Genomic DNA, 22,189 nt, shown 5'->3' on the forward strand with positions numbered 1-22,189 from the left:
ACGGCACTTAACAACAACAACAACAACATGCATATGAAAGTTGGACAATGAAGACAGAAAATGGAGGAAGAATCTGTGCATTTGAATTATAGTGCTGGTGAAGAATATTTAAAGTACCATGGACTGCCAAAAGAACAAACAAATCTGTCTTGGAAAAGCACAGTCAGGATGCTCCTTGGAATCTAGACCCTTTATTGTCTGCACTGCAAAAATGAAAAGTAGACCCTGTAAGGATTTTCCTCTGTCAACTAGTACAGTGCTAACCTTTATTAACAGAATGTTCTAGAGAGGCCCTAGAAAAGCAAGGGACTTCTTTTTTTAATTCTAGTATGCTTCATTTTGGTCCTGGGGTGGTGCAGTTTGCACTTGATACTAACTGGAAGTTTAGTGGGTCAAACCTACCCAGTGCACCTCAGAAGATAGGTCTAGCTGTATGCGTCCATAATGATGATGGCCAAGAAAACTCTACGGAGACGTTCTACTCCGTGACACATGGGTCACCATGGCAGTGGGTTTGGTCTGATGCTCTTGTTGGCAGGCTTCTGCAGCTCCTGGCTCCTGTGGTATGCAACAGCCAGCTTCAATTCACTTGAATTATGAACCACTTACTATTAAGATTCTACAATAATGAAGCAAAACAAAGTATCAATCCCACAGTTTTATTTGTAAAGAACAAAGCATGAAAAGTCATATTTAAATGTACTCCAAAACCTGAAAAACCCACGTCAGTTTCTATGATATGTATGTTAAAGTGCTTGATATCACAATACTCTTTAAAACTTATATTCAAATGGGGTGGGGGGGAATCCAGTTCTGATGCATTTTGTTAACAATAAAAAGGAAAACAATATAATTTAAATGCAGAAATGCTTTTTCCCCCCAAAAGATACACAGGATACATTTATATATGGTTGAAATGTAACACAAGACTTTCTGTTTCACACCCTTATTTGACTGACAACAGAAACTCTTTAGTATACCTCTCTACTGTCAACAAGATTGGTGCTGGGAGTAAAGACTGAATTCACGCACATTAAAGTAATTGTATCAAGCATGATTCTCTCCTGAACAAACCAAGGACACCCTGGACCCCTTAAAATAGGGAGAAATTTGGTTCGATGAACTTTTCTCATTTTGGCATTATAGCTCAATGTATTATCTTTACAAAGCCAATCTTTATTTTGTCCTTGAGATGGCAACTAAGCTCTAACAAGATCTGGGAGGATGCAGTTCTCCATGGATTCTTCTGATGACATTACAATCAGAAATTTCTATAGAAAGCTTGGAATTCAGTTTTTTCCCCCAAGATATTTATAAGTGTACTTTAACAGGAATAAGGAACCTAGTAGTTTATTCTTTTCTGTCTCCTATTTATAGTAAATAATAATGCAGCAAATACTATATAAGAAGCAGGGACTTTCAAAAACACAGATAATTTATGAATAAGATTCACTTTATAAAAGTAGAGAAGGACTCAAGACTCCATTTTCAATCAATGAAGGTGTGTTAATACTGAAATACACAGAGTTAAGGTTCAGATTACTCTTCAACTTGATGAAAAGGACACACGAGTTTCTGTAAACCTCACAGAGATATCCTCACAGTTCTCTAACTGAAAATAATCTACTGAAAACTCTAATTCATAGCAGAAAGACTATTTTTTATTATGAATACCTACACTCCAATGCTGTCAAATAAATATTTCCCCTATGAATCTGAAGTCATTGTCAGTTATCTTATGTTTCCAAATTATCTTAGGGGTGTCAACATACAGTTCACACAAACTGACATTTATGGTCAGCCTCGAACATTCACTTAATTCAGGTATAAATAGTTCCTTGTTGACAAAAAAGAAACATCAACAGTTCCTTATCCCTCCATTATCATTCACATAGTGTGAAAGAAGTCCACTGAAATAATTAAGAAAAAAATAAATAAAGCCATGTTATAATAGGTACCACAGGGTAAGAAAAGGTATAAAAATGAGGTAAACATTTAAAATGAAATTTAGAGGGAATTACATACTTTCGTAAGTTTTTGATCATTTCTATTATCAAATTCTCACTGCAGTGGGAAGAGTGAGGAGAGGGGTAGGAAGCTTTACTTTTCTTCTTGGTATCTTTTCCCTCCCACTTAGAACCCCACTTTATGCTACTTCATAAATATTGAGCCTCAGTCATTTTTAAACAGCTAATGACTGCTGTCCAGGACACTGCTTTAGGATCTCACATGTAATTCCAGCATCAGTATAATGCCACTGTGTCATAATGGTTGAAATTAGGGACTTGGGATATCTGAATACTTAGAAAATATTTTTGGCAATTTAATTTTAAAAATGAATTTTCAAGTTATTATTTTATGTGAAAATACTAATTATGGTCCCAGGCATTTACAGTTGAGATTTTTTTTTTTTAAAAAGAAGTCAGCTAAAAGTGAATTTTTACTCACTTTAACTTTTATGTTGTGATCCTAAAGCAATAAACTAATTTTAATATTAACATAACAAGAAAGACTTCTTTTAAGTGGGCATGGTCCTTCTAGAAGCCACCTTGAAAGGCTATGAATGTACATTTATTTTAAGGATTCTGCTACTGCTCAGCTCAAAATATTTTCGTACTGGCTCAGAAACAGTTAAAGCCACTTAAGAACTGTCTTTGTTTCTTGATATGTGACCTCACGCTCCTTAGCTCAGGTAAGCATCCTTTTCATTGATCAGATTTGGACCTTACGGAGTTTATGTTATTTCTGAATATTAAATGTATTCTGAAAGGCCAAGATTTATCACTACTGGTAATTAATATTCAAGTAAGCGTGGGCTGTCGACCATTCATTCAGGCAGCTCACAAGGAGTCTCCCCCATGTTCAGAGAACTGGTCATATCATTGGTTCCCCAGGTAATTAAGAAAAACCCAACACTGAGGATGTGCTAAATTTAGTATGTTTATTTAAAAATATCTGTCATTTCACTGTTATACTACATAAAGTTAAGATGAAATTTTAGGTTTAACTTTTTTTGGGGTCTGCTCCAACTCTGTTTCTAGATTTAACAACAGATGTTAATTCTCAATCATTTGAGAACAATTTGTTAAAATGTATACTAACCCTTATTTCCTACCTGGATACCTGGCTTAGCATGTGTAGAAGTGGATGAATATTAGCAAGAATACCTTAAAGGTCTGGTCTCATGCAGCCCAATGTAATAAAAAACAAAAATATGCATTCTAGACTTTGTGAAGTGTCACTGACCAGCTGTGGGTAAGGGGAAGTACTTAAAACTCACTTATTCTTTAAGTCTTTCCATGTATAAAATGAGAAGGGTGGACCTGTGTCAGTTCTAGCATCCTGGTGTAAATCATTCTCACTGATTACTCAGTGTGCCAGAAGCATGGTTTTAAAGAAAAAGATAGTAAGAACAAAACTCTGGGTTGTGGTTAAATCTGTAAAGGATTGTGTCTGATCACTGAAACACAGTAGTAATCTGTTATAAAACAGGCTCTGGAGGTCTCCTTTACCACCAGATAACCACATACTGTGGACTCAGGTAAACAAATCTTGGGTCTACCCAGGACCATCTTCTTAAACCCTTCCTAAGGATTCCTAATGCAGCCTCAGTTCCTCTTTCTCTTCTCTAGTACAAAGTCACATTATGTTCAAAGGGGGCTGTTCCCTGGCTGCCCTGAATGAATGTAGTATTTGAAAAAAGGAGGGAGGCACTTGTTTCATTAGTTCTTCCTCCAGGAAATAAGGGCACCAGAATTGTTGGCCCAGCACCCTCAGATTGTACAAGGATCCCTAGAGGCCATGTCTTTGCTTTTCAGCCACACTGGGAATAAAACCGGGAGCGCTGCTGAGGCAATTTCACTGCTAAAATGTGCAAATGTCTAATTAGAGTTGCAGGGCCTACTATAAGTTGAAGACTTAAGTTATTAGCTAATACCACATTTATTTCATTTTCCTAAAAAGAATACCAAACTAGAAAGTTACTCACAACTTTTGGTGTTTCAAAATTGTTGCTTCTTGCTTTGCTTTCATTTTGCCAGTCTGTGCTGAAGTGGCTTTTAATTTCTCTGGGCCAGTTGTTTTACATTACTACTCCTTACAAAGAAACATGAAGCTCCCCTAGAAAGACCCAGAAAGAGCCCATTCTTTCCTCCTGTTATTTGCATTATCATGGTCAACATATACTTTCACAGAAACATTCCAAGCCACACAGAGCCTTCCTTCTTAAACATTCCTCCAGTTCCTGAGAGGGGGGATGGGCCTGGGGAGAGAGGAGGAAAGGGTGACCGGGACCCCACAAAGATGGGACTTGTGTTTATCTTTAAGAGGTACAGCACCACTGCAGAGTTTAGCTGGTCAAATTAAAAGCACAGAATCTCAGGATTGTTTGCAGTTCTTATGATTATGAGGCCAACACTTTGAAATTCACATCTTCCCAAAATACCTCAAATAACAGGAATAAAAATGTCAAGAATGAAGTTAGTCTAGGCTAATCTTTCCAAAGCAGAGAGAAGTTAGAATCCCACAATTTAACACATTTCTCAGGTTTTGTGTGTTCTCTTTCCAGAGCAGCCAAACTGGTGTCCAGCATTGAAACTATTTGAATTACATATTCACCTTGTGCTGACTTAAAAAAAAAAAATGTTCCAAAAGACTGGAAAAGTGACTCACAATTCAAGTGTATGAAACAGTTTGTAACTTAAAAGATAAAAAGGAGGACTCTGTCATCTAGTAAGTAAAGCAGTTTACATTCACAATACAAAGGACTGGACACCAGGATGAATGGCTATAACAGAACAATGCATTCTGGGGGTCCTTTGTGATACAGTGAGGAAAACAAAGCCCAACTGGGGTGCCCTATATTTACATGTTTCCCGGCTTCTTCCTGACTAGCACCACTCTTCTCCCCCAACCCCCAATGTTTTTAAACTACTTATTAAGTCACAGTAATAGCCAATCTAAGAAAAGTATCTTATTCGAGTAATATAATTTCTTAAAGATAGTATATTTACACACATCTAACACATGAAAATACTCTATTTTATACTAAATTCCAGGTTCAAATGAACTACAATACAGCATTTGCCTTATCTGTAGCATAAGGATTGTTCAAATTGGGGGATATGGCAGGCTTCCCCCTGCAGTGGCTCACGACTGCATCAGACAAGTCCAAATCAAATCGGTCCTTATGGACTTGTTTAATGGGGAAAGTTCAGAAGCAAGGGGTCTAGACTGAGAGTTTTCTAGCCAATTGGATTCACATCCACTCCTTTGATAAGGGATCCTTCTAGGATGATGGTAAAGTCCTGAATAGTCTGCAGAATGCGGATGAGGGAGTTGACAGTCCTGTGGTCTCGCAGGAGGGCGCTCTCTTCATACATTCGGGTAATGGCAGGACACTCAGCTAATAATGGAATCCACTGTGGGAGCAGGCGATCCCTAGAGAGCCAAAGAGAAACAACTCACTACGACAGGACAAGATCTGAGGTCAGTAGAGAGGAATCCAAAGCCAAGAAGTTGGAGTTTTACTGGTAAGAAGATACTGTGATTAAAGATACTTGATTAAAAATCAAGGTCCTAAAGGTGGTCATAAGGCATTATATACACACTAAAGAATTCTCTATTCCAATTTTACCACTTTCAAAAGCCAGGCAGAAGGAATTTCTTCTTTTCTTTCTTTAAAGAAACAAAATGGGAGTTATTTAGACATCTATGAAGATTGTGCCCAAATATATTGGAAAGTGAATATATTCTGGAAAATAACATTAACTATCAGCAGTTCGAAACTACCAGCTGCTCCGCGGGAGAAAGATGAGGCTTTCTACTCCCGTAAAGATTTACACCCTCGGAAACCCTGTACAGGGTCGCTATGAGTCGGTTCCGACTCCACGGCACATAACAACAACACAACAACAACAATTAGAGATTAGATTTTTTTTAGCTTATACAACATAACAAAATAAGGAACAAAACCAAAGCAGAAAAACATTAAGTAGATTTTATAAACCAGAGAGGGTTCCGTATTGGTCTAATAAATCAGAACTCTGAGGAGATCAAAGGAGATACGGGTCATGCTCAAAAGGAACTGGAAAAACGCAGTTGAAACTGATCACCTTTTATAAAGGAGGAATACAGAACTCAGTTCTATCTTCAGAGTTTCCTGAATTAAACCCTGACAATTAGGACTCTCTGTCACTAAGTACCTAAGCATCCTTAGTGAGCAGCCTTTGATATGCATTTCATGACAAGGACAGCCATAATTAGGTCATTCTGAATTTCCTAGAGGTTTAGGAGAAAGGAAACAAAACCTAAACAGGAAACAAATAAAGTTAAAAAAAAGTCTTCTAAAGTTCTGGATGTGCTTCACTATCTAAAATGTTGAAAGCTGTTTTAAAATCAAATCAAAGGCTTGTACAGCTCTCATGTGCCATTTTCAGAAATAAGGTGGTAGGAAACAATCTTAGAGATAATCATATAGCAAAAATCCCACAATATTATTATTAAATTTAAAGCAACATGGTAGTATAAGACCCTATAACAACTATAACAACAAAAAGGATACAACAAAAACAAAACAAACCAAATAAAAAACCCAAACCCATTGCCACTGAGTCAATTCTGACTCTTAGTACCCTGTAGGGCATACCCTGTAGGGCACACTAGAACTACCTCATAGGGTTTCCAAGGCTGTAAATATTTACCAAAGCAGACGGTCACATGTTTTTCTGCCACAGAATGGCACGTGGGTTCAAACTCACTGTGCCACCAGGGCTCCTTATATACAAATACACAAAGTAAATATATACATGTGAATGTGTTGGTTGATCTAATTTTCTACCAATCTACCTGTTAGCAATATAGCTATCTTATTTTGGGAGCTAGTATATTGTAACTAATGGTTGAGGGTTTGGGCTCCAAAGTGAGACTGGGTGTGACTCTTGGCTCTGCCTCTTTCTAGCTGTATGACCTGGGGAAAATTTCCGATGTGTGTCTTGATTTCTCATCTAAAAAATGGGGATTACTGGTTGCTACTTCTTGCCGTGGTACGGGTGTGATCAAATGACACAATGGTATCTAAAGTACTTAGCACATTGACAAACACATAGTAAGTAATGAATATTAGTCTCATGAAACTTGGAATGAAAGAAATTCACGGAAAATCTTTATAAGGCACATGATGTAGGATAACCCTTCTGGACTTCTGTTCAACAACAACAACAACAAAAAGACTGAGAACGTCAACAACTGGCTTTTTACCGTGTTCCGAGGCATACTAAAATCTGGAACTTGCCGTCCTTTCCAATATTCCTGGGTGCTGTATTAATAGCGTGCACATAGTGGCAGAAGGTTTTACAGGATGATTTCTGAAGAAGGACATCATCTTCATTGTCTAGAATCTGGTCAGTGGTTTCAAAATAAGCAACAGCTCTCTCTGAGGAAGGAAGTCAGAATCATAGCATAACATACATCAACAGTTCATATATACAAAGATTTACCATTCAGTTTACCCCTGAGAATGCTAACAGTATTTTGCATATGGTCAGTTCTGAAGCCAAAGCTTTGCTTTATCACTGGCTTCAGATTTCATTCCAGAGGTCCATGGTTCTTAGTGGAATTACATGCTTTATATATTTTCTAATCTAGACTGCACTCCAGGCCTGTGGTAACCTTTTACCAGATGTCAATCCATCTGACCCCCTCCCTCAACCTCCTTAAATACTCTGCTCAAATGTCATCTTCTCATCAAAACCTGTAACTACCCTATTTCAAAGTACACTCCCCACTTGATTTCCTTCCCCCAGTTCTTTAGTTACCACTGAGCTGACTCTGCCTCATGGCAGTCCCATGTGAGAGCAGAGCTGAAGTCCATAGGTTTTTCAGAAGCAAGCGTATCTCCAGGCCTTTCTTACAAGGCACCTCTAGGTAGACTTGAACCTCCTCTCTTTTGATTAGCAGCTGAGAGTGTTAGCTGTTTGCACCACCCAGGGACCCCTACCATTTTCTTTTACCCACCTCTATTTTTTTTGAAATCAGTGATCACCTTCCAGCATACCAAATAAATTATGTATTTGTGATATGTACTGTTTGGTCTCCCTCTCATCCCCACCAGAATGTAAGTTTGTCAATCATAGGAATTTTTGTCTGTTTTGTTCACTGATGTATATCCCAAGCATTTATAATACTGTATGGACTATTACGGACACTATAAATATCTGTTGCATGAATGATAACTAAGAACAGTGCTAATTTGATACTTATTTTTAAAAACATATCTCCCTCATTCACTCATATTCCTAGGTCTTTCAGTTTTCTAAAAAACATTCAGTGATCTAAAAATAACAAACATTTGCTTTGTTGTTGTTAGGTGCCTTTTACCTATAAAGTCCCAGATGAAGACATTCTTGTGAAAGATGCGGGCGGATTTGAACCCGTGGTGGAAAACTTGCTCAAGTGCTGCAACCAGGCCATTTTCTCCACAAAGCAATACTGTGAGGCTTCCTCTCTGTGGGACATAACATAACAGTGCTGAAGAATAATTTGCTGTGTCTGTCTAAGAAAAACACCAGAGACACAGTGCTGAGGGTAACTTTATAAAGGAACATACTTTCATGGCTATTAGAAGACTTATAAATTAAAGTACCCTTACTGCCTAAGCATTACATATGAAAGTGGCCTTAAAAGTCCCACCATGACAAGTTTTATAGTGCATGCTACCTCTTTCTCAGGTTTGTGAAAATGTTTCACAATATTGTTCACAGCTTCTCCAATTCCTTCTTGGATCTGTCCAGTGTTAGGCTCTGTAAGATAATGAACAGTGCTTGAATTCTCTTGTGAGAAGAAGAAATCACAGTACCTATGGGTTATAAACTGTGTCCACTGATGTAGATCCCAAACATTTAGAATAGTGAGTAGAATATAGTGGACACTATAAATATCTGTTGTGTGAATGGTAACCAAGGAACACTCCGTCAGAGCATGCTGGTTTTGTCAGAGGCTCCATGATGCTTGCCCTTGTACAGTTTGGTCAAATGGAAGGCATCTGCACAGTGGAAAACATCTGAGACCCCTAGGTTCACATCCCAGTCTTAGCACTTACAATCAAAAACCTTGGCTAAGTGTCTGACTTTCTCCAAGTTTGAGTTTCTTCAATGGTATTTATAATAAAATACACACCTCACGAAGTCACTGCGAAAAAAATATGTCAATCACCTGTCATGGGGCTTGTCACAAAGTGCTTGCAAGTCCCCAGATGTGAGGAAGGAGGTGGCGAAGACCTGCAGTATATCTCTTTTCAGACACTTCCTTATATTGGGCAAAGGCCCAATCTCCTGAAGCTCCCAATGGCTCACCTGGAGTTAATGCTTTTATGTTTAAGTTGGGTATACTAAGAAACTCCATTCCAAAGCCCAGGTCCCGGCCCCTGCTAGCTGCCTAAGTACTGCTTCATCCTGGCATCCAGCACCTGCTCTTGTAGGCCCCTTTCCTGACTGAAGGAGGATTCAGTGGGCTGCTTCTATGGGACCCCAAAATCACCTTGCTTCTCAAGTCTCAAGGATAGTTAAAGAAAAAAACAAAAGGTGATGGGATGCGAGGAAAGGGAATATTATTTACTGGCTAGAGTGCACACATAGGAATTTGGGTGATGGGGAAGGTAATATACAACAAGAGGGAGAGGTTGGCAGAAAGAAAATACAGGTAGCGGAAGACACAGGTAGGAATACAAAAGGTAAAGTGAACAAAGGTAAATACTGTTAACTAAGGGTACACAGAGGGTACGGTAACCATCATAATGAAGCAAAGTATATGACTTGTTGAATGTAAAACTGATGATCTCTTCTGTAAGTCTTCATTTCCTTCACAATTAAAAAATTAAGACCAAAAAAAAGTGGTAAACTCAGGTTTCATCTGGGATAAAAAAATATGTAAGATGAAAACGATGACATGTTTTGGTATCTTCTTGTGGTGATTAAATAAAAAATTTCTTTTAATTAATACTGATACAGAATTTCTTATATAAAACAATTCTTCAGGTAAAAGTCAAATAACTTTGTCTACACTCATGCATAAAAATTATTAAAATGGAACCCTCTTATGACTGAAGAGCTGATACTGTGGCCTATTCAATTCCTAGTAGGAACTTATTTTATTTTTTCTGTAAATATTGTTTTCTCTTGTAAACAACAAGATCTATTTTGAAAACTTTTACTCATCCCAGTAGAATTTTCAAGCTGATTGAAATTTTTGCATTTTATGAACATCAGCCTGCACACACTGTGAGAAATAGCAAGCTAGCCATCTCTGAGTCTCAGATTTCTGAATGTCTTCTGCTTACTGAGTAAGGAAAGAAATTAAGACCAAAATGGAGGATAAGGCCTCATTACAGTGATATCCCATGCAATTAGAATGATTCAAAGAATAACTTTTAAAAGAAATCAGCATAATTTAAAAGAAATCAGCATAATTAAGGTTTGAATTTTAAATGTATAATTTGATGAGTTTGGCATATAACCACCACCTTGTGTGGCACTGTGGGATAAAGCACTGGAGAGCAGGGTCGGGGGTTCAAACTCACTAGCCATTCCTCAGAAACCTTTCGCAGGGTTGCTGAGTTGGAACTGACTTGATAGCACTGATGTGACGGCACTTAAAAACAACACAATCATGTTACATCATTTCCATCAACTCAGAAATTCTCTCAAGTACCTTTTTAGTCAATCCCTCCACTGGTTCTCTGCACCTAGAAACCAATGATGACTTTCTAACACTTTTCTTGAATTTCATATAAATGAAATCATATTAACATGTAGTTTATGTGTCTGGTTTCTTACACCTGTTATTGTTGTTGTGAAGTGCCGTCAAGTTGGTTCCAATCCATAGCGACCCTGTATCGGGTTTCTGAGGAGCAGCTGGTGACCCACTGACCTTGTAGTTCAAAAGATTTTTCAGTCTGGTGCATTAACCACTGCGTCACACCAGGAATCCGTCTTACATTTAGCATAATGTTTTTGAGATTCATCCATGTTGTTGGACTGTATTAGTAGTTCCTTCATATTTCTATACTGTTGAATAAAACCTGCTTAACCATTCATCATTTGATGGATATCAGAGCTGTTTCCATTTTTGGGTATTGTGAATGAATCTGTTGTGAATGACTGAGAACAAGTCTTTGTGCAGACACATGTTTTCACTTCTCTTGGGTTAACATCTAGGAATGGGACTGCGGGCTTAAGTGCATAGAAAGTGTGCATCTATTTTGAAAACAAAAAAACTGCCAAATTTTTTCAATTTTGCATTATCACTGGTAATGTCTGAACATATCCACTCTTAACAATATTTAGTTAGTATTATCAGCCTTTTTGTCATTCCAGTGGGTGTGTGGAATGAAGTTAACTTTTGAAAGCAGAAAGGAATAATGGATTAAGGATATAGTTTGAGAAAGAAAGAAACATTTTTAGACTACTTCATCCTATTTCATAGCATGCGCTAACAAATTAATAGAAATGAATAATATTTAGGGAAATGTTTTGTTACTAAGCTAAGGGGCTTCTATTAGGTGCCTTTTGTTATTCTACTATGACAACTATCTATATATCTCAAATAAATCTACTTTCTTGATAAACTTTTATAATGTTTTTCATTAATTATATACTGTATCTATATTAGTTTCCTACAGCTGCTGTTACAAAATACCACAAACAGGTGGCTTAAAATGATGAAGTTTATTCTCTAACAGTTCTGGAGGCCATCATCAGAAATCAGTATCACTAGACCAAAATCAAGGTGTCAGCAGGACTGCACTCTGATAAGAGGCTTTAGTGGGAAAGCTGATACTTGCCTTTTTCCAGCTCTGTGGCTGCTGGCATTCCTTGACTTGGTGCCATATCACTGCAATTTGTTTCCACATCATCTTCTCTGTTTGTATGTCTACTCACCCTCTTATAAGGATATATGTGACTGCATATAGGGTCCATCTGGATAATCCAGACTAATCTGTTCATCTCCAGTCCCTTAATGAATCATATCTGCAAAGACCTTTTTTTCTAAATAAGGTAATACTACATTTATAGGTTCCAGGAATTATGAACTATTATCTTTGGAGACACTAATCTGTCTACTAAACGTTAGTATAAATTAGAGGTATACTGGTGATGCTGTAGGATAGCACTGGGCGACTAACCACAACGTTGGTTGTTCAAACCCTCCAGTTGCTCCTCAGCAGAAAGATGAGGATCTCTGGTTCTGAAAAGATTTATCGCCTTGGAAACCCTATGCAGGGTCACTATGAATTGGAGTAGACTCATTGGCAGTAGATTTGGTTTGGGTTCTATACTACTGATGGTGGCATGTGAACAAGATAGTCTATCCATAAAATTAATTCCTTTATAGTATTTTGTGATTTTATTCTTATGAACTAAGGGGGCAGGTATATTAGTTTTTAAGATTGCTGTAACAAAATAGCACAAATTGGGTGCCTTATAAGAAGAGAAATGTATTCTCTCTCCCAGTTTGGAGGCTAGTAATCTGTGAGAAATAATTCTTGTGGGCAGGGTCCACCTTCAGGAATAAAAAAGCCCATGAGATTGTTAGACACAGATTGTTGATTCACACCCAGGAATAGGTAAGCAGGATGAATTGGGGAAAGGGAGAAAAGAAATCTGTTCTAGGACTAGAAACTTTAAATAAGGATACAGTCATTAAGACCATGGGTGAGCCATTTTGGTTTCTCTAGGGAGAGGGTAAATGGGAGGTACTGGGTAGAACTGTGAATGGGGAACTGGAACTGGAGGAGGGACTTTTTTGAGACAGGGGAATAAAACTGTTTGCAGGCTGGTCATGCAGCTCCTGATTTTGCAAAATTGAATTAAAAAAGCCTCACTCTCTTTAAAATGAGTACAGATTGGATTACTTCAGTGTTTGTCAGTATGGGCAATGTTTCTCACATCATCCAAATGTTTCTCACAGAACAGGTGTCTGCAGGACCTGTTCCCTCTAAAAGCTCTAGGAGAGGATCCTTTCTTGTCATTCTGGTTTCTGGGAGGCCAGGCCTTTCTGTATGCTCTGCCGTTTGCAGACATATACTCATGTTGTTGGTTTAGATTGATGTCTGACTCTAGGTGATTTTCCTCCTATTTTATAAGGACCTCATGCAGATGGCCTTAGGTCCTACCCTACTCCAGTGTAACTTCATGTGAACTGAAAACATTTCAAAGACCCTATTTACAAACAAGAGAAATGAAACCTAGTGGCACAATGGTAAAGTGTTTAGCTGATTGACAGGTTGGCTGTTCTAATCCTCTTAGCAGTTCCATGGAAAAAAGACCTGGTACTGAGGAGTGGCTGGTGGGTCTGAACCACTTACCTTGTGGTTAGCAGCTCAGTGTCATAACAGGAGACCATCTTTATTGTTGTTGTTAAAATGCCTTTGAGTCAATTCTGAACCATAGTGACCTTTTATAGGGTTTCCAAGGAGCAGCCGGTGAGCATGAACCACTGACCTTGCAGTTCAAACGACTTTGCAGTCTGACGCCCACAGTGCCACACTAGGACTCCCCATCTTTATTACTACTCTGTTAAATTTCAGGTAAATTCTTTATTCATATTTCCACAGCTTGATTAAAACTTAGCATTCAGTGTTTTGAGATTTTAATATCTCAAAATTTTCAGGCTTTGATTATTTGTTTAATGCTTTATCTTTATTTTTTCTCTTTATTCTCTCTTTTGTTTTTAAAGCTCCTTCTCCCAAATTAATTTTCCTCAATTTTCTTCTTTTTAATCTCCTATCACACTTCGTCAATATAACAGTTCCTATGTGAACTGCAACATCTGAGGCACAATTGAAAGATAAACTACTTACTGCTAGTTTTTCCTGTCAGTGAAGTAATGCTTAATCTCCTAGCTGAGGTGGGTGATTTCTGCTGGGGTGGAGTCCGACACTGCTTTGCCAAGTCCTCATCTGATGCAGAGGGCATCAATTCCCCGATGAGAATTCTCTCCAGGCTTCCATCATCAATACCCTTCCCCAGCCATCGTCCACATGGGAACCTAGTAGGATAGAAAAACTTCTGAGTCACCATTTTTTTAAACGAGATTTTCTCAGAATTAAACAACAACGAAAAGCAAAAACAAAAACCCAAAACACCAAAAACCATGAGTATAACCCATAATTTTAAGTGATAGTGGGTTGTTATTTTAACTAAGGAAAATTTCAAACACATAGATATGTGGTGAGAACAGTATAATATACATTCATATTCTTATTACCTACATTTAGTATTTTCCAAATTTTCTAAAATTTAAAAGTGGAGTCCTGGTGTGGTGCTGTAAGATAAAGAACTTGACTGCACAGTTGGTTTGAACCAAAAGATTGGTGGTTCAAACTCACCAGCTGCTCCTTGGAAACGCTATGCAGGGTCGCTGTGAGTCAGAAATGACTTAGCAACAAATTTTAAAAGTATTTCAAAGTAAATTACAAATACCACATGTCACTCTTAAGAATTCTGTAGTAGGAATCTTTAAAAAGCAAATATATTCTCTTACGTTGCCACAGAGGTCACCACATACAACAAACATAAAAATAATTTAAAAATATTTTCTCATGCTTAGTGAGCCTGGGTGTGGTGCTACAGGATAATGCACTGGAGTACAAGTTCGGTTTGAACCAGTAGGTTCAAACCTACCAGCTGCTCCTCAGAAACCCTATAGAGGGTCTCTCTGAATCAGAACTGACTTCATGGCACTTAATAACAACAGTGTATACTCAAAAAGGGGCCATGGTTGCCTAGTGGGTTACAAGCTGAGCTATTAACCACAGGTAAGCAGCTCAAGTCTACCAGTTATTCCACGTGCGAAAGGTGAGGCTTTCTGCTTTCGTAAAGATTTACAGCCTTGAAAACTCTATACAGGGTTGCTGAGTCAGAATCAACTCCATGATGCACAGCAGCAATATGTATTAAAATTCTGTTGTTAGTTTTGGGGAGAATATTTTCACACTAGAAATTAATGTAGGAGTTAAGTTTGAGAGAGAATGAGAGTAATGCTCTCACAGAAGAGTGCTGACTATAACTAGGAGAATACAAGCGATCCTTTCCTTTCATGTAAACCTTTAAGCTTCATTTTCCTATTTTTATCAGCATTATACCTACCAATCTTTGTAAACTTCTAAACTAATAAGCATTAGCAGCACAGTCTTTTTTTTTTAATTACAATTTTGGCAATTAAAATTTACATTAACAAACAGACAACCAAAAACCTAAAATTCAGAAGTCAGTAGGAAAGCTTTAGGAAGAAAACAAATAATTCTCAGAGCTTTTTTTAATCTAAAGAATCTCAAAGAATTCTGAGCTTCCAAGGACATTTACTTACCTGTAGGTATGTCCTGTGATTTCATTTCTGACCATGACACAATCCACTAGCCATTTGGCTAACAGTCCTGAGTTGTCATGACCAATCTGCACAGTGGTCAGCTTCCCCAAGTTCTGACACTGCAGGGAATGGACCACAGGTTATTCAATATCCATTTCCAGCCTACTGCAGCTCAGTGTTGGCAGGATACTTTGATTTTTTCTGATAAAAAACAACAGTAGAAGACCTACCCTGCCTAAGGGCTACCACTATATACATCAGCAAAGTTATTCACACAAGCTTCCTGCTCTCAGGAAGCCTTAATGTAACAATATAGGAGACATATGAATATTAACTATTAAAGGAACTGGACTACACAATATGCTGCAGTAGGGATGTAAACAGTGCTACAAAGGACACTTAGGAAGCAACAATTCTAACAGGGGGACCCAGGGACAACACAGAGACATGATCTACAGCTTGAGGGACAAGAAGAATTTCAAGAGGTGGGCAAAGGATGACACTATTTAGATTCAGTTACAGAAATCAGTAAAATATCTGTTTTTGCTGTTATTTTTAAGTGCTGTTGAGTTAGGTCTGACTCATAGCTTCCAAGAAGGACCCTGTATAGTGTTTCTAAGGAGTGGCTAGTGGGTTTAAACCACCAACCTTACTGTTAGTAGTTCAGTACTTATCCTACAGCACCATACCAGGAAATATTATAGACATTGATATTTTTCTGTTCCTAATAAAATACTGGGAGTCTTGTGGTGCTGCTATAGGATAAGCACACAATCACAAGGTTGGTTTGAACCTCGAAGTTGGTGGTTCAAACTCATCAGCTGCTCCTTGAAAATCCTATAAAGGGTGGCTATGAGTTAGAACCAATTCAACAGCACTTAACAATACCAACAACAATAAAATACTAAGGTAGAAGTGACCTCACACCTCATCTACTAGTACCTATGGCAAAAAAAAAGTAGAGCTATCAATGCCCCTACTAGCCCTTTTGTGGACAAGTACAAAACGAAGTAATAATAATAAGCATTCCAGGAAAAACAAAGTTCAACAAAATCCTGACTTTTAAATTCTGAAAATTAAACCACCACTGTTGTTGTTAAATTCTGTTGAGTCAGTTTTGACTCACAGCAATCCTGAATAGGGTTTATGATGAGTGGCTGATGAGCTTGAACCACCCACCTTGCGGTTCAAACTGACTTTGCATTACAGTGCATTAACCCGCAACACCACACGAGGATTCCAAAAGATCATAAACTCCAATTATATATCTTGGAAAATGAACCCCTTAGGTTAGAACGCACTCAAAATATGACTGGGGAAGTGCTACCTCCTGAAAGTACAATTCACCTTATCCACGTAGATAGAGTAAAGCTTCTAGGACCTTCATCTAATGAAGGGGCACAACTCAAAGTGAAAAGAAACTGTGAACATCCATTAAAATTGAAATGTGGAATGTACAAAGTATGACTTCAGGAAAAGTGGAAGTCATCAACAAATGAAATAGAACATATAAAGATCAATATCCTAGGCGTTAGTGAGCTGAAATGGACTGGTATTTTGAATTGGACAATCATATAGTTTATTATGCCGGGAAAGACAAGTTGAAGAGGTATGAATGGTATCGCATTCGTCGTAAAAAAGAGCATCTCAAGATCTAGCTTGACGATGTCTGTGGTAAGATAATATCTATACATCTATAAGGAAGTCCAGTTAATACCATTATTATGCAAACTTATGTACCAACCATTAAAACATTGATGACAAAATTGAAGAATCCTACCAATCTCCTCAGTCTGAAACTGATAAAAAAAAATGCAATCAAGATGTATTGATAATTACTGGTGATTGGAAACAAGTTGGAAACAGAGGAAGGACCAGCAGTTGGAAAATATGGTCTTGGTGATAAAAGCGATGATGGAGATTGCATGATAGAATTTTGCATGACCAATGATTTATTCATTGCAAATATATTTTCTAAACAACATAAACAACAACTACACATGTTGAGGAGTCCTGGTGTTGTGCTGTGGGCTAATGTGCTGGACTGCAAAGTCGTCTGAACCATAAGGCCGGTGGTTCAAGCTCACCAGCCACTCCTTGGAAACCCTATATAGGGTTGCTATGGGTCAGAACTGACTCAACGGCACTTAACAACAACAACACCATATAGGTTGACTTCTTCCTTTAGTATCATTGGCTCTTGATCATATGCTATCTCTTGAAATGGTTGGCCATCGGTCATTTCTCTTTGGTACAGTGACTCTGTGTGTTCCTTCCATCTTCTTCTGATGCTTTCTGCATCATTAAAAAATGTTCACATAGAATCCTTCAATATTTCATGTTGAGGCTTGAATATTTTTATTCAGGTTCTTCAGCTTGAGAAATGATACTGAAGAAAAAGTCCAAGGTGCACTGAAGGCATTAGCAAACAACAAGCCTCCAGGAATGGATGGAATACAAATTGAAGTATTTTAACAAACTGTTGCAGTACTGGAGGCACTCACTCATCTATGCCAAGAAATTTGGAAGATAGCTACCTGGCCAACTGATAGGAAGAGATCCATATTTGTGATCATTCCAAGGACAGGTAACCCAACGGAATGTGTAAATTATCGGACAATATGGTAACTATCACATGCAAGTAAAGTTTTGCTAAAGATAAGAAAAAATGTCTACAACAGTACATTGACAGAGAACTGATTCTGAATCAATCTGAATCAAGCCAGATTCAGATGAGAACATGCAATGAAGGATATCATTGCTGATGTCAGATGGATGTTGGCTGAAAGCAGAGAATATCAGAAAGATGTTTACCTGTGCTTTACTGATTATGCAAAGGCTTTTTATTGTGTGGATCATGACTAGCTATGGATAACATTGAGGAGAATGAGCATTTCAGAACACTTAATTGTGCTCTTGAGGGACTTGTACATAGAACAAGAGGCAGTTGTTTGAACAGAACAAGGGGACACTGAGTGATTTAAAATCAGGAAAGGTATGTACAAGGGTTGTTTTCTTTTGCCATATTTATTCAATTTGTACGTTGAGCAAGTAATTCAGAAAGCTGGGTTATATGGAAAAAAATGTGGCATCAGGATTGGAGGATGACTCATTAACAATCTGTGATATGCAGATGATACAATCTTGCTTGCTTAAAGTGAAGAGGACTTCAAAAACTTACTGATGAAGATCAAAGACCACAGTCTTCCATGTGGTTGCCACCTCAATGTAAAGAAAACAAAAGTCCTCACCACTGGACCAATACATAACATCAAGATAAATGGAGAAAAGAGTGAAGTTTTGAATTACTTTATTTTGCTTGGATCAACCATCAACACTCATGGAAGCGGCAGTCAAGAAATTAAACAACATACTACATTAGGCAAATTTGCTGCACAAGACCTCTTTAAAGTGTTGAAGAGCAACATTGTCTGTTTGAGGACTAAGGTACGCCTTACACAAGCCATGGTATTTTCAATAACCTCAACTGCATATGAAAGTTGGACAATGAATAAAGAAGACTGTAGAAGAACTAATGCATTTGAGTTACAGGGCTGGAAGAGAATATTTTGTACCATGGATTGTCAAAAGAACAAATAAATCTGTATTGGTGGAAGTACAACCAAAATGCTCCTTAGAAGCCAAGACGGCCAGACTTCATCTCTCATACTTTGGACATATTATCAAGAGGTACCAGTTCCTGGAGAAGGAAATCATGCTTGGTAAAGAGGGTCAGTCAGCAAATTATAGAGGAAGACCCGTAATGGCACAGTGGCAGCAGCAATGGGCTCAAGTGTGGCAGCGATTGTGAGGTTAGCACAGGACTTGGCAGTATTCCGTTCTGTTGTGCATACGGTTACTATGTGTCGTGTGTCGATACCAACTTGATGGCACCTAACAACAACACCAACATACATGTTGACCTCATCATCTGGAAAACACAGGGATCAAATCAATGGAAAAGCTTAATACCAGTCAAAACAAGGCCAGAGGTGACTGCAGAACAGACCCATCAATTGTTCAAATGTAAGTTCAGGTTTATGCTAAAGAAAATGAAAACAAGTCCCCAAGTGCCAAAATATGATCTTGAATATATCCCACATGAATTAAAGGCCATCTGAAGAATAGATCTGATGCATTAGACACTAATAACCAAAGACCAAGAGTTGTGGTATGACATCAAAAATATCATAATGGAAGAAAGCGAAAGGTCATTAAAAAGACAGTATGGAAAGAAAGGATCAAAATGCACAAAGAGAAGCTGAAGTGACTGGAAAAAGTAATAAAGTAAAATAGATGAATAGAAAAATTGTAAAGGCAGTCCGAGAAGACAAAGTAGAGCATAATTAAGTGTGCAAAGAACTGGGAATCATAAAACAGGGTCTGGCAAAGTCCCCAAACACCTTAGTCTTACAAATATAAAAACAGAGTTTTAATAATAAAAATACAACTGAGAGTAAACTGCTTAAGATAACTTTAAGTATACAGTCACAAAACTGATCTGGCCTGTGTGAGTGTTCCTTTTTATTATTTAATTAAAAAAACAAAAAAACAAAAAACAGCCTCTGTAGAAAACTATTTGACATGTTTTGCTAAGAAGGTTTTTATAGTTAAAACCTACCTCAAAAGTCATTTCAAGGAGGTTTTTTGGAATCTGCATTACTCCTGTATCTCCCAGCTCTCCTGCCACACAAATCCAAGGGTTAGATGTGATGATCGCATTGCTCAACTTTTTGATTGGGATGATCACTGACCTATATGGAATCACTGAAAGACATTAATTAAAAATTGCAGTAACATTCTCCTTTTAACAAAAATATTAGTATCTCTAAAGAACGATTTACTTTTACAGATATTTTGCTTTTATGTTCAGTCAAGATGTATTTACACAAAAAATTTACGTTTTAATCCCTTTAGAGGGATTCTTGGTGGCATAGTGGTTAAGTGCTTGGCTGCTAATCGAAAGGTCAGTGGTTCGAATCCACCAGCTACTCCACAGGAGAAAGATGTGGCAGTCTGTTTCCATAAAGATGTACAGCCTCGTAAACCTGATGGGGCAGTTCTACTCAGTCCAACAGGGTCACTAGGGGTCAGAAATGACTGAATGGCAACAAGTTTGGGTTTTTGTTATTCAGTTGAGAGGTCTAATTTGTAAACTAGAAGTACCAATACTTACGATGGCTTCCTTGCATATACATTGCCATATATGTATGGCAATATATCACTCTAGATATATCAAACCAAAAAATCAAACCTAATGCCATCTAGTTGATTCTGACTCATAGCAACCCTATGTAAGGTTTCTGAGGCTGTAAATCTTTACCTCTGGTGGAATAGCTGGTAGATTTGAACTGCTGATCTTGTGGTTAGCAGCCCAATGAGAAACCCACTATGCTACCAGGGCTCCTGAATATACATCATCACTAAATTTATAAACAGTTTCAGACCTTAACACTGGCGGACACCAACACTGACTGCACTATACAGTATTTTTATTAATTCAGTACCAAAACCAAACATTAGTCACTATGATTATTGATGTGATTCCATATGAAAAGAAGACTAGATAACTTCTTGGATACTATTTCTTTATTGCTGATTTTCTTGGCATCTCCATTCTGGACATAACAAAGTCTGTAAACCAGGACTTGGAAAGCTGCTAAGGTAATGCATGTGTAAGAGGAACTGCAAGAAAAGAATCAAGAGGACAGAAATCTGTGAAGCCTTTTTTCTCTCAAGACACTTCAAAAGGCCCACCACTAGATGTCACTGTCCTATCACATTGTGCTGTTCAAATGTGCCCGCACAACAAAGACATTATTCTTGCTACCATTAAGAAAAAATGAGGATGGTTTAAACACATTGTTGTTGTTGTTTATTGTTAAGTGCTATTGATTCAGTGGTCAACTGTCGACCTTGGTAAGTTGTTATTAAGTGTCACTGAGTTGGTTCTGACTGTACTACTGACCCTACATAGGATTTTTGAGGAGAGGCTGCTGGGTTTGAACTATTGACTTCAGGTTCGGAGTCCAGTGTTTATCGGACAGTGTGATGCCATATTTTATTCATCAGTGCCATATTTTTTTTTCTTGCTGCTGCTGTTGTTGTTAAGTGCTGTTGAGTCGGTTCTGACTCATAGCAATCCTGTACAGGGTTTCCAAGGAGTGCCTGGTGAGCTTGAACCACGGACCTTGCAGTTCAAATGGATGTTGCAGTCCAGTGCATTAACCCGCAATGGCACACTAGGACTTTTCTTCTTAGCAAGCTGAAATCAATATTTTTGTTGGTATCCTTGGGATTTCTGTTCATTAAGTCACAAGAGGGGCTCCTAGAAGCCCTCCTTGAAAACATCTACAAATCAGATTAAAAACATTTAGTGGAAAAGATGCCCAGATAGTGTTTTACAATATGAGTTCATGGTTCAATGCATTCTTAGATGAGGAAAACGAATGGGATAAATGGTTCCTTTCCCTAATTTTACATAAATGACTTTCTTTATGTTGAGTGAATAACCTCCCTTTTCTGCCCTTTTATTTTGGCTGAAGGAAAGGAAAATGCCAGAGAAAAGGCCATGCTTTCATGGTTTAGTAATCATCAGAATCAAACGGTTTTTGAAACTGAAAGCAGAAGAGTTTAGCTTGCGACATTATTTTAGATGCCAGAAGGTTACTCATTTCTTGCATTGACAGAAATAGTAAAGCTACAAAAAAGAGGCCTGTTTAGGATCAACAGTTTTGTGGCTGCTAAGGGACCACTGCAAAGCTTAATAATATTGCTCTTTTTATACTGTACTTACAGTATTATTATTATTATTATTATTGTTAAA

At 37.9% G+C, this 22,189-nt stretch overlaps 1 protein-coding gene across 2 annotated transcripts in view; it reads right to left on the bottom strand.

The window, feature by feature from the left end:
* Positions 1–3,618: 3,618 nt before the first annotated feature.
* Positions 3,619–22,189, bottom strand: part of DENND5B (DENN/MADD domain containing 5B) — a 267,015-nt gene continuing 248,444 nt past the window's right edge. For both annotated transcript variants that reach the window (XM_006874749.1, XM_006874750.1), the window contains exons 15-21: positions 19,985–20,130; positions 15,364–15,482; positions 13,856–14,043; positions 8,716–8,798; positions 8,377–8,503; positions 7,258–7,432; positions 3,619–5,439 (exon numbers count right to left, since the gene is read on the bottom strand). In XM_006874749.1, coding sequence (XP_006874811.1) covers positions 5,244–5,439; positions 7,258–7,432; positions 8,377–8,503; positions 8,716–8,798; positions 13,856–14,043; positions 15,364–15,482; positions 19,985–20,130 — 1,034 coding nt within the window. In that variant the 3' untranslated portion in view covers positions 3,619–5,243. The remainder of the gene's footprint in view (positions 5,440–7,257; positions 7,433–8,376; positions 8,504–8,715; positions 8,799–13,855; positions 14,044–15,363; positions 15,483–19,984; positions 20,131–22,189) is intronic.

This window comes from Chrysochloris asiatica, unplaced genomic scaffold, assembly GCF_000296735.1.
Source record: "Chrysochloris asiatica unplaced genomic scaffold, ChrAsi1.0 scaffold00299, whole genome shotgun sequence".
NCBI classification, from domain to species: Eukaryota; Metazoa; Chordata; class Mammalia; order Afrosoricida; family Chrysochloridae; genus Chrysochloris; species Chrysochloris asiatica.